General features: G+C 44.0%; 1 protein-coding gene across 4 annotated transcripts in view; it reads left to right on the forward strand.

Annotated features, from left to right (window-relative positions):
- The window catches only part of BICRAL (BICRA like chromatin remodeling complex associated protein), a 92,972-nt gene extending 80,271 nt beyond the window's left edge, over window positions 1-12,701 (forward strand). For all 4 annotated transcript variants that reach the window (XM_046004599.1, XM_046004601.1, XM_046004602.1 and 1 more), the window contains 5 exons: window positions 941-1,002; window positions 1,998-2,143; window positions 3,122-3,216; window positions 5,048-5,150; window positions 8,798-12,701. In XM_046004599.1, coding sequence (XP_045860555.1) covers window positions 941-1,002; window positions 1,998-2,143; window positions 3,122-3,216; window positions 5,048-5,150; window positions 8,798-9,585 — 1,194 coding nt within the window. In that variant the 3' untranslated portion in view covers window positions 9,586-12,701. The remainder of the gene's footprint in view (window positions 1-940; window positions 1,003-1,997; window positions 2,144-3,121; window positions 3,217-5,047; window positions 5,151-8,797) is intronic.
- The last annotated feature ends 759 nt before the right edge of the window (window positions 12,702-13,460 follow it).

Here is a 13,460-nt window from a genome sequence, read left to right on the forward strand (position 1 = left end):
TAGCCAATCCCTATAGTGTTTTAACCCAACAACTGATCTAAAAAGAAAGGAAAAAAATCTTGTTTTCAGTTTACTGAGCCCTTAGATTCTTCTCCATCAAACCCCAATTAATGGTTTAATGAAACTTGTTATAGTGTGGGCCTGCCTAGAAGACTCCATGAAGAATCCGGTTCAGTTCTCAGGTTCTGACATAAGTCACGTTTGTTTCCTTAACATTGATGTAACAAGTGCTACTGTGGGCCCCTGACTGGCTCGGTCAGTGGAGCATGCGACTCTTGATCTCAAGATTGTGAGTTTGAGCCCCGTGTTGGGTGTAGAGATTACTTAAAGGAAAAAAGAAAGACAGAAAGAGATGCCCTACTAGATCACACACCTAGACTGAAACAGCGACTGAATTTTCGGATGTTCATGGAGTTGGCTCCCACAAAATATACTTCTCCAAAAGTTTAATGATATGTTTACAGAGTTGGAGATTCAGGCTTTAAATACAAGCTGCGTCCTTCCAAGGAACCGATCGCACAGCCTTCCGTGATCTTGACACAGTGTGACTTTGCTACGTGGGTCTATGGCTTTGCTTTTTTATTTTTTAGCAGGGCACTTCTGCATTTTTAGACCATGCTCTTGATAAGGAATTGAAAATATTCACGGGGCACCTGGGTGGCTCAGTGGGTTAAAGCCTCTGCCTTCAGCTCAGGTCATGATCTCAGGGTCCTGGAATCGAGCCCTGCATCGGGCTCTCTGCTCAGCATGGAGCCTGCTCCTCCTCTCTCTCTGCCTGCTTGTGATCTCTGTCAAATAAATAAAATCTTTTTTTTTAAATAAATAAAATCTTAAAAAAAAAGAAAAGAAAATATTCACAACATCATGTCCTTTATGTGTAACAGTATTCTGCGTATTTTTTCTACAGAAGGGAGTACTAAGAGATGTGTTTTGTCCTCAGGTGGATAGTCACTCAGGAGGACAAAAGCGGCCTGCTGCAAAACAGCTAACTAAAGGAGCTTTGTGAGTGACCCTTGGAAATGACTCATTTTGAACATTTCTCTAGATTCCTAATGTTCAATCACTATACAACCGAAGTCAGGTTATAATAATATATGTAATATTTTTAAAAATATACTTTGAAAATAACTTTAGTAATATTTATTATAATAATATTATATATTATATATATTATAATAATATAATATAATAATAATGATACAGTTTGCTTCTATTAGGACCCATAAGTACAGTGACCCTTGAACAACATGGATTTGAACTCTTCAGGTGTACTTATTTGCAGATGTTCTCCAGTAAATACAGCACAGCACTATAAATGTATTTTCTGTTCTTATGAGTTTCTTAATAGTATTTTCCTTAGATTCTTTTTTTGTAAGAATAATACATGTACTGTACAAAATATATATTAGTCATCTGTGTAATCAGTAAGCCTTCCAGTCAACAAGAGACTCTTAGTAAACTTTTGGAAAAGTCAGGTAATATACTGATATCTGACTATGCCGGGAGTTGGTGCCCCCAGCCCCCTCATGTTGTTAAAGTACCAATTATAGTTTGGGTCTACTGTCTGCTCATTTGTTCTGAAGGAGAATAGTTCTCTGTCTTTAGCATACCACATTACCCTTTGATGGGCCAGAGGGTCTCTGCGGAGAAGCGTGGTTTGATAAATTCCTGTGTTTGGAACAGAAATATTAGCGTAAGCTTAGCTGGCTAACGGTCAGGCATTGCCAAGATCCATGTGAGCACCCCCACATGAGGGGTTGGTGGGAACACCGTTATTTTTGAGGCCAAGGTCATAGTGTGAGTCCCCTATGGAGACAGTTCAACCAAACTGTACTCCCACCATGGTGTACAAAGTATGAACCTGAAGAAAACACGGAACCACCGTCCTACAAATAATAACATTCCTGTAGGTCTGACTTTCTTTGCATGCAAATAGCCATCACGATTAGATTTCCTGCCACGGACCTCCACTGACATTGGCAATTCCTCTTTTAAAGCATTCTCCAGCAGTTACAGAGGGACCAAGCCCACGCTGTGACACCCGATAAAAGTCAGTTCCGATCGCTAAGAGATGCGGTACAGAGGCTCCTGTCCTACCACGTGTGCCAGGGCTCCATGCCCACGGAGGAAGACTTGAAGAAAGGTAAACAGGCTGTCACCCCAGAGTGCCCCTGTGACACCAGACACCATCGTACAGATGTCCCACAGAAGAGCGAGAGCCCTGTGGCTCCCAGATGGTGGTCATGTTCGTGTCTTTCATTGTAGACCTGACTTGTTCCCAATTTACTCCATTCCCATGGTCCCTGTTTAGGGTTGTGACTTACTCTTCTCAATATTCTGTGAGGGGATACCCAGAGGTCAGAGTATTTTATTGACCAATTCGGGGGGTGCTGAACCCAAAGCATTGTTTGGACGGCCAGCTGCAGATGCTGCCCTCTGCTGCTTTCACCCCTCCCACAGCGGCCACCAGCCTTGCTTACCTGGCTGCGGTCTCTGATCTGAGCGCAGATTAGTCCCAGTCAGTCTCCTGAGTCTGGGGAATAGGGTCCAGGTCCAGCATGACACAGGGATGTGAAGACACAGAGTGATTAGAAAATGGGAAACCTTTGGAGACCGGCAGGCAAAGGACAGAGCCACAGCACCGAGACCTGCAAGATATCATGAACTAGTTTATGTCCTTACTTACATAAAAACCAGTCTGCCCAGTCCACTCTGTAGGATTTCCTTGTTCAGCTGTTTCCATTTCTCACAGCACTGGAAGGAAGTGGAGGTTTGCCCATCTAGACTAACAGATCTTCTCTATTCATTGATATTTATTGCATGTCTATGCTTTATGATTTTCTTTTATAGGTCATGTTAAAAGTATTCTGGTTTTGGCCTCCTAATTAAAGTTAAAATAAGCTAGTATTGCAATGAGTTCCCCAGTCACCTAACAGTGGACAGTGAGGGAAAGTGCAGAAGCACGTTTAATCAAAGAAAGCTAACCTAAGAAGGGAAGACTGTCACAGGCAAGACATGTTTGAGTAATGGAAGAGTAATGCATTTCAGTCCCGAGAAAGAAAAGACCTAGTGAGTGATTGCACTCTCTTACCATTTTCTCTCTCTCTCTCTTTTTTTAAAGTCGACAATGAATTTGAAACAGTTGCCACTCAGCTCCTAAAAAGGACCCAAGCTATGCTTAACAAATACAGATGCCTGCTTCTAGAAGATGCCATGGTAAAATTCATGCTACCAAGTGTATTTATTTTTTTAAAACCCCACAGGTCACAGTTAGTAATTCAGAGAGGAAAAAACTTCAGGGAATTACATTCTCCCAGCATAATCTCAAAGGCACAGATACTGAAGACCGTAGAAAACCTTCCACCTGACTGGTCCTCCTGCCAAGCGAACTTGGCATTTGCTGCACTTGACATGATTGCCCACACCCGATGAGTGCTGTGGTTCTCCTAGTTCTAAATGAGCAAACCAGGGCTTTGGTTAAGTAATCTGCCAAACGTCCTGCAGCTACTGGGTTTGCAGAGCAATTAGCAGAGCTAGGGGACAGACTAGGACCATCTGAGGCCCCCAGCCCCCATGCACACTCTGATGCTATCAGCTGCCTCTCACCAGCCCAGAGATGTGGGGAAAATTGTTCAGTGGAACATCTGAAAAGCCCAGGTGATGACAGATGTGGAAATTAGCTTTATCTTGTTTTTAACTGAGTGATCATTAACATACCATAAAGTTCATGCATGATCTAAAAATATGCAGCTTGATGGTCTTTAGTATGTTCATAAGGTTGTGCAGCCGTCAGCCACTAGTCTAATTCCACAAAGTTTTCATCATCCCAAAGAGAAACTAAACTTGGTTTTAAAGCTCCAGTTAATTAGAGAAAGAAGATGCCACAGGAAATGATTGAAAGACCAAAACTATTCTGAGATTTTTTTTTTTAAGATTTTATTTATTTATTTGACAGACAGATCACAAGTAGGCAGAGAGGCAGGCAGAGAGAGAGGAGGAAAGCGGGCTCCCCGCTGAGCAGAGAGCCCGATGCGGGGCTCCATCCCAGGACCCTGGGATCATGACCTGAGTTGAAGGCAGAGGCTTTAACCCACTGAGCCACCCAGGTGCCCACTATTCTGAGATTTTAGAAGCAATTCTGAAATCATACAGGGTTTCACCTGTAAACTGACCTCTTAACAGGCAGTTTCCAATTTAAGATCAGCTTTGAGATATACCTTGGGAGCTTAGTTAAATTACATTATGTACTTGTATGATACAGTATGAATGTGTGTGTGTGTGTTTACATATATATATGTGTGTGTGTATATATATATAACTTATATTAAAATTGTGCCTCCAAACTTTGAAATAGTTGTTCTTTGTTCTTATATTGATAACCATTTCAGAAAAAAAAAAAATGCTGAGATATTAAAAAGACTTAACTCTACCATTTTTTTAGGAATGGACCACTTACTTGGTCAAATTATCTTATATCTGCTATGAATGTTCATGTTAAATAAGACTCACAAATGTAATTTAAGCTTCAGTTCTGTACAGCAAAAAATAATTTTAAGGAAAGCCTTCTAAAAAACACATTGAAGGCATAGTAGAATATCAAGAAAAATGTCATCCTCATGAAAAGATCTCTAACATATTATTAAGCAGAGGGGAAATAACATACGGGACAGTGTGTGTCATAGCTACCATTGGCATACAGAAATAAACAGCGAAGAACGTCAGTGCCTTTGTGCACATCAAACCACTTTGTGCAAAGCCTATTAAACTGCTCAGTGTGGGTACCTGCAGCGAGAGGCAGGGGAAGCAAGGGAGGCAGGCCTAGTTTTCACATCCTCTCGAGAAATCAGTGTAAATCACCTTTTCCCAAAAATTACAATTTCAAAAAATCCATCCTTACACGACAAGGATAAATGGAACTAAATGGGACGTGACTAGAACCTAGACACCAAATCTTCATGTCTGGGTGCTTCGTTAGTTTCAGAGACACAGTGGGATGGGTGCACTTTGTTAAAAGGCATCTGAAATGACCAGACTGTCTTGTTTTCAGCGGATCAATCCCTCTGCTGAGATGGTGATGATCGACAGAATGTTCAACCAGGAGGAGAGAGCTTCTCTGTCCCGAGACAAGCGTCTGGCACTTGTAGATCCTGGTAAGAAATGTCAGAGAAAAATGGAGGGGAGGTGCTGCCGGGGTTCCAGGCCGCCGGCCCATGGGAAATCTGTCTGAACCGCCGCTGGGTGGGAAACCTGAAGGTACAGAATGCATTCAGGGGAGAAACAACCCAGAGTGAGCAGTGCATGAATACTCTGTGGGGTCTGTAGTCTAGAAAATCCACACTGGGATTCCACGTTCATTGCGTGATTGTTTTTCCCGATTATAAACGTAAACTTGTCATTCTTTCTCTAGTTCTTTTTTTTTTTTTTAAGATTTTATTTATTTATTTGACAGACAAAGACCACAAGCAGGCAGAGAGGCAGGCAGAGAAAGAGGGGAAGCAGGCAGGCTCCCTGCTGAGCAGGGATTCCCAGAACCCTGAGATCATGACCTGAGCCGAAGACAGAGGCTCAACCCACTGAGCCACCCAGGCGCCCCCTTTCTCTAGTTCTTGAGAACTAAATTAAATCAGAAGCCTTCCCAGAAGCATGTAAGCCTCAGCAAATTATCAAGTTGTCTTACCCTGTTCAAGGCTTTGTTAGGGGCCCTGCCCGCAAGCCCGTAAATTAAGATGCTCCGTTTAGTACCTTTCTCTCCCCCTGCCAGTTTCCCACTGATTGCACCAAAGGGCAGGAAGAAAGTCTCCTCTGGCCAAGGTTTTTCTAGCTGGAGGAATTAAATTTACATGAGACATATTAACAGGAGAGAAAAAAAGTTTTATTACACAGGTACAGAGACCCAGTAATGAAATTGAACCCCAAAGAAGGACCAAGGCAGGCAGTTTGTATACTTTTTAGGCAAACAGACAATAAATCTGTGAGGAATTGATAGGATAAAGAAGACATAACTTGGAGCTTCAGTTAGTAAGGAATTCTAAACAGAATTTGGGCTGGAGTGGTAAATTAGTGAAAAGTAAAATGGGCTGCTTCTACACCTTCTGGGCCCTCAATTCCCTATTTCTGATAATAAGGATGTCTCTCTGTCTCCTGGTACAGGGAGGGCACTTTTCATGTGGGAGATTTATTTCCTGCTCTCAGGGAACAGAGGAGGGTCTAAGTGTCCTTCTTGCATGGGCTGGGTTTTTGTTTGTTTGTCTTGTGCTTTTTCTTTTCTTTTTTTGAGAGAGAGAGAGAGAGCAAGCATGAAGCTGGAGAGAGGCGGGGGTGGAGGAGAAAGAATCCTAAGCAGGCTCCATGCTCACCATGCCCCAATACATTCTGCCTTTTAAAAATGAATCCTTAGGTTAGGGCACCTGGTTGAGCCTCTGCCTTCAGCTTGGGTCCTGATCTCAGGGTTCTCGGATCAAGTCCCACATCGGGCTTCCTGCTCAGTGGGGAGTCTTTCTCTCTCACTCTCCCTCTGTGTACTCTCTCCCTCTCTCTCTCTCTCTCAAATAAATATTTTAAAAATAAATTAAGGGTCCCTGGGTGGCTCAGTTGGCTAAGCAACTGCCTTCCGCTCAGGTCATGATCCTGGAGTCCTGGGATCGAGTCCCACATCAGGCTCCCAGCTCCATGGGGAGTCTGCTTCTCCCTCTGACCTCCCCTCTCATGCTCTCTCACTCTCTCTCTCAAATAAATAAATAAATATCTTTTCTTAAAAAATCCTCCTTGGGATGCCTGAGTGGCTCAGTTGGTTAAGTGTCTGTCTTTAGCTCAGGTCATGATCCCAGGGTCCTGGAATTGAGTTGCACACTGGGCTCCTTGCTCAGTAGGGAGCCTGCTTCTCCCTCTGTCTGCCATTCCCCCTGCTTATGTTCTCTCTCTTTCTGACAAATAAATATTTTAAAACAATAAAACTTTTTTAAAAAATTCCTTTTTTTCTGGCCTCTAAAATTTTTTAAATCAAGTAACATTACAACAATGCATGGAGTATAAGTTTTACCCATACTTGCACCATCCTATAAACCTTATTTCTCCCAGTTTTCTTCCAGTTTTGGTTCCCATTTGCATATATCCTTTACATATAGTTATAATCATATGCTAGATATGATTTTGTTATTCTAATTTTCTTCCATTTAACACATCTGAAGTTCTTATCACTTGCTAGAGTCTTCAAAATAATAGCTAATCAATTTTTAATACATTAAGAATTTAGCTAAACCATTCCCCTAGGGACGTGTGGGTGGCTGGGTCAGTTAGAGTCTGCCTTTGGCTCAGGTCATGATTGAGTCCTGCATCGGGCTCCTTGCTCAGTGGGGAGCCTGCTTCTCCCTTTGCCTGCTCATGGTCTCTCTCCGTCTCACCCTGTCTGACAAATAAATTAATTAATCTTGTAAAAAGATAAATAAACTATCCCCCTACTGTTAGACTATTATTTTTCAGTGACTTTATTTCTATTACCCTAACTTGATTCTTAAATATCAAGGTTCTGCCTTGTGTTTGGTGTGGCTCATGAAATCTCTAAAAAGAATAAATGATCCCTACACTCAGTCTAAAGGGAAGGTCTGAAAGAAATGCCATGCAGCTATGAGAATCCCCAGATCTTTCCAAAAAGAAAGGGAACAATGTAGGATATATTTCTGTCCCTCTTTCCTAGAACCTGCAGTCTCTTCTTGCCTTACGATGAATTGGACTTACAGATAAACCCTCGTGCTTTGTCACAGCGCCCCAGACACCAGCATCCCGAGGACCTAGATGGGCTTCATCCCCCTGTGTATTGTGTCTACACAGCTGGTGTTTGTTGGATGGAGTCTTCTTTTTAGGTGTCAAGGCTGTGTCCCCTACATCTCACATTTTGTGATTTGGTGAAGAAATTCACATTTTGGTTTTACAGGTGTCATCATAGCCCTCTTACACCTCTTCTGCCCTTCTGTAACAGCAAGTTGCCTCTGTGCCCTCAACCTCCCCAGTCCTAACATTTCTCTGGCCATCCTGGGCTCCTCAAGCCTGGCACAGTGCAGGGCTCATTCATAGACCCAGTTACTGCCCATGCCATTGTCCTTCCAAGCACATACCATTCTGGATGTGTGTCGACTCTCTGTTCTGTGCTCCTGGCAAAGTGCAGCTTTATAACGCCTGGTCCTCTCACACGTGTCTGCAGGGACCCAAGTGCCATCACTCAAAGACAAGCAGTTGTGTCCACTCCCACCCCTGCCCTAAAGCCTCATTCCAGGGCCCTCTGCTCCAAAGGAGAAACCCAGCTCTACTAGCATCGAATTTCTGTTTTCAGACTGTTTCAGAGCAGCCATTAATTAAAGAAAAAAAAAAAAAAAACTAGCTAAAGATAACACTAAGCGGGCCGCCTGGCTGGCTCAGTCGGTAGAGCGTGCGACTCTTGATGGCAAGGTTGTAGGTTCAAGTCCCAGGTGGGATGTAGCGATTATTTAAATAAATAAGTAAATAAACTTTAAAAAAAAACAAGAGAGAGAACACTAAGAAATCAAAACAAAGCAGAGCTTTTGGCCCATCTGGTTTTCCCATTTGTCACCAAGCATCTTCCTGGTCAAAGAGGTTAAGCTTCTTGTCTGGAAGCCCGGCTGCTGTCCAGGAAGCCCCTTCAAGTGTGGTGCCCCTGCATATTCCTGGACACGAGGGACTGGCTCACTGGGCTGGGCTGGGTTTGCACCTGACCCACTGGGGCGTCTGTTGTAGAGTCCTTCCTGCCAAGTTCACTCAGTGTTCTTTTTGTTCCCATTTCCAGAGGGTTTTCAGGCTGATTTCTGTTGTTCCTTCAAACTTGATAAAGCTGCTCCCGAGACCCAGTTTGGCCGGAGTGACCAGCACGGCAGCAAAGCCGCCAGCTCTCTCCACCTGACGGCCAAGGCCCAGGGCCGAGACCGAGCCAAACCAGGCCTGGCAGAACCAACGAATCATGACCAATTTCATCTAGTGCCTAATCACATTGTGGTCTCCGCAGAAGGTAACATTTCTAAAAAAACTGAATGCCTCGGCCGAGCACTGAAATTTGATAAGGCGGGCTTAGCTCAGTACCGGAGTGTGTCGGAGGAGAAAGGCAGCCGGAGAGAATCCCTAAAGGCCAGCGAGTGCTCTCCCGGCCCCGAAGGGCCCCGGAAAACCTCATCCCGAGCGGATCATGGAACTGAGAGCAAACTCTCCAGTATCCTAGCAGATTCTCACTTGGAGATGACGTGTAACAACTCCTTCCAGGACAAAACTCTGAGGAATTCTCCAAAGAATGAAGTTTTACACACAGACATCATGAAAGGGTCGGGCGAGCCCCAGCCAGATCTGCAGCTCACTAAGAGTTTAGAAACAACATTTAAGAACATCTTGGAACTCAAAAAGGCCGGGCGGCAGCCCCAGAGTGACCCCGCGGTTAGCGGCTCGGTTGAGTTAGATTTCCCCAACTTCTCTCCAATGGCTTCACAGGAAAACTGCCTGGAAAAGTTCATCCCGGACCACAGTGAAGGCATTGTAGAAACTGACTCCATTTTAGAAGCAGCTGTAAATAGTATCCTGGAGTGTTAATAGCCACAGCCCTTCCCTACCCGCCCCGAGACCCCGCCCCAGACAAGTCACGTTCTTTCCTGGCAAAAGCAAATGGAAGCGGTCTCCTGTCTCCAGCCTGCTTGATCTTTCATCACAGGTGGTTCTTTCTGATCTCGATCCCATTCTTTGTTTCAGAGCAATACTCGTCGTGGTTACAGGGAGATCCCTTCGCGAAACGAATCCTTGTTAGAGAGCAGTCTGATAGGCCCGACACATTTCAAGTGTTACGAAAGTGCTTATAGTCATTTCTGTGTTTGTTTACGTGTTTTAATTTAAAACGAAACAAAACACCGTTAACTCGCTGAGATCACAGTACACTTGGCCCTGGGTAAAATTCTGACAATCATAAGTCATTTGAAAAGAACAGACTTATTAAAGAAAATCAAACAGGACTAATAGAAGCTACTTTTTAAAGAATATCCCACCGCATCTCCAAATGTTGCCGTTTGGGGTCTGTTGTCGTCGTCGTCGTCGGGAGGGTGGACCACCGGCTCGTGCCCCTCAGCCATCCCTGAGCGGTGAGTTGCCGGCTGCTCTGCCGGGGACGCCGCAGCACCCCCCCCATCCCCCCAAGAAGCAGCCAGTAGCGCACCAGCAGGGCACGTGCAGGGCTTCCTTGCTCATCGTTCAAGTGCTTTTCTGACGCTCCCGGAGCAAAGCCTCATGCTTTTCAGCCGATGCGTGTTGAGTTTCATCTAGGGAATGCTCTGTTCTTAGTTGCAACAGCATGACTTGAGATCATTTCACCAGGCTAATAAAGGAAAACGGAAACCAGTTAAGTGGCACAGTGTACAGGGGAGGCCGGGATAGAGCCTTGAGGAATATAATATGTATATATGTAAAAGCATATATATGTGAACTATTGAGAAAAAAAAAACAAGCGTTTTGCATTTTCTAATTGGATATAGTCAACATATGCTGTATGTTTTTGTTTGTTGCTGGGTTTCCTTTCATTTAACCTCTCCGCCCCCCTCTCCTACCAACAGCCAAGCGTCCAAAGCACTTTCATTCGAAAACTGTGTTGTAATTTTTCAGCTTAAACTTTAAGGGGACTTTGGCCTTGTTTATGCTTCTTGTCTGAGAACAGTAGTCACTCCCCGCCCCCCCGGCAGCAATCATTACCAAAACACAGACAAACCAAAGTAACCAGCCAGCCCCCCCACTGAAAGAAAAGATCTGAGACACGGGATTCCCACTTGAGAGCCAAAGGACATGCCCTGTCATGGTCTGTGTGCGGCCCGTGTTCATATTAGTGAACATGACTTACTGCTTTATTTATATTTCTTTTCAGGGAGCTTTTCCCGTTTTCCTTCCTTGTGTTCTTGTCCCCGGTCATCCCATCTCTGCTGTTCCCTTCATCCTCAGCGTCACTGTAACCAGCCGGTCTCTCCCATCGTTGGGAAGGCGACATAATGGTATTTCATATGCGCCCTCCCCCACGCGTGCGTGCGGGTACGGGAGCCGTTCAGATCCAGAGCTCACTCTGGTGACAGTGTGGACACACCCACTCTTCCTCCCATGTGCATGCACTCTCTCATTTATTCTGTTGATCTCTCTGGCTTTAGAGGTGCACCCGTTGGTCTCCACTCTCACACGGTGCCAGCATCTGTTTCTGGTATTGCCAGAACGGGGATGACCCCATTGTCACCACGTTGGGCTCTTCTTCTCCAGAGTGGCCTGCATGGAAAGGAAGGCTTCTGGTTATTGGAAAACATGGCAGCAGAAGACCCAGACTCTCCCTGTCCCTCTCTGTCGCCCGCACTGCCCTCCAAGGAGCCCCCTCAGACAGCCAGTCTTCATAAAAGCAAAGTACCTTGTCCTTGTCCCCCCGCCCCCACCCCAGCCGATAGAACTTGGAAAATCTGGGCCATTTGGTTCCCATTTTTTCCTTATTTGTGCCAATGTCCAAGTTGCAGATTTCCCCTTTTTCCTGTATTGTAACATATTAGAAGGATAAGTTGGTATTGCCAGTTGGAACTTTCTGTTTGGGCAGCCCTGGGATAACACTCTGCCCTGAACCCCATGATTTCGTAGGCTCTTCTTCTCTTAGGACTCATGCTCCCCTCATTCCTAGCAAGACTGAAAGGTGGTCCCTCCTAATCAAATTCTTCTCATTGTGGAACTCTCTCCCTGGAAGCCTTCACGTAGGCAACTAATGGGCTGCATGAATTACTGCCAATCAGTGGAATTCTTAAGAGCAAAGGTAAACTTCATGTACGTTTGTCACCTCCTCTGCTTCCCTATCGCCCGACTGCCCCAACCCCTGCCTTTCTAAACACCATCTCAAAGGGTCTTTCAAGCCCGAACGCTTGTCTAGCGAACGGAGAGCCTAATTCACCAAAATGAAACTTGTAAATTTTTGTGTCCTTGTCTGTAAGTTCACTTTCTCTGGAGGAAAGATTCTCGATAATGACAAATGAAGATTACGAAAATGTGTTTTACTCCTGTGATTCGGTTTGCACACATGGGTCATAACTCGCGTGTTGAGCCCCCTCTGGCGAAGGGTAAGGGAGCTCCGCCTCGGACGGCCAACTTTCAGTTGTTCAGGTTCATTAGTCAAGGTTGAGTTTTAGAACTACTTGTACTCGGTAACAAAAATCATTTTCTCTTTTTTTTTTTTTTCTGTTATTGTTGTGGAAAAGTGTGCATTTGTTATTAAGCATTTGATTTTCTGTGTCCTTAAGTACTGCCTAAAGATAAAGCAAATTTTAAACTGGCAATTACGAAAAAGAACTATTTTAGCTCTGAAGAATTTAGTAGATTTTGTTAGATTAGGGAGGCCTTACAGACTGACTTGACTTATAGAGGACGCGTCACTCACTGTCAGTGTGGTGTGGGCTTTATTTGCTTAAATACCTTCATTTGTATAGTATGTCTCACTTGAAATTGCTTTGTATACATTTTGTAAAAATATTTATAAAATGTTTTGTAAAAAAAAGTATAACAAATTGCAGTTTATTTTGTTATGTTGGATAAATACTGTTAAAAGAAACCAGTCAGTAACTATATTGTTAATCCATGGTTAGGAAATGTTTAGTTGGAGATTACGAAATGAAACAACCATTGCAATACAGCCAAAGATTTGGGAAAATGTGCAACTGTGATTGTCTTGATTTTGCAAATAGGAATGGCTCTTTCCCCAGAAGAAAAGGGTAAGTGTTCAGTGGGAATTCAAATGAAATAGATTTATCGTTCCCAAACAGGAGCCTAACTAGTGAGGGGATAGGAGTGTAATTGGTCGGCCTTTCTAAACAGTTTCAGATCCAACAGGTTTGGTCAGTGAGGAAGGTTAATCATGTACATGTCTGGCCTCCCTCCCTGCTTTCGTCACATGGGTCCTTAACTGAGGAAGGAAAAATAGAGTCATTTGAGGAGTTACATAAATGAGCCTCAATCTTCAGGAGGTTTCTTCAGTCATATTTCTTTTGCTTCGGTTAAGGACAAGAAGGCTAAGGGATAGGGACAGAAAACTATTTTACACAAGATTTAATCCAGAATTAACATGTTTCTGTCTGGATTCACACATTGGATCCATTGAGAAATACCTCTGTAACCTTGTCTGTAAAATCAGCCCCCTGAGGCCCTTCTGAGTTCTTGCCCTCAGAAGTTGGGACTCTGCCCAAATTGTGAGGGAAACTACCATAGGGTGAAATGTATTTCTGGGGCTGAATGTAGAAGACTCCTTAGGTTTTTCTTTGGGGCCTAGGATTTACACTTATATTCCTTATGGTTTAATTGTGCCCCCCTCACACATACACACACACTGGTAAAGCAGGAGCAGTTAGGAAATCCAGATTCTGTAACCAATATATAAACAGGAAGTTGTTCTCCTAGAACTAAGAGCAGTCAGAATC

The sequence above is a fragment of the Meles meles genome, chromosome 5 (genome assembly GCF_922984935.1).
Source record: "Meles meles chromosome 5, mMelMel3.1 paternal haplotype, whole genome shotgun sequence".
Classification (NCBI taxonomy): Eukaryota; Metazoa; Chordata; class Mammalia; order Carnivora; family Mustelidae; genus Meles; species Meles meles.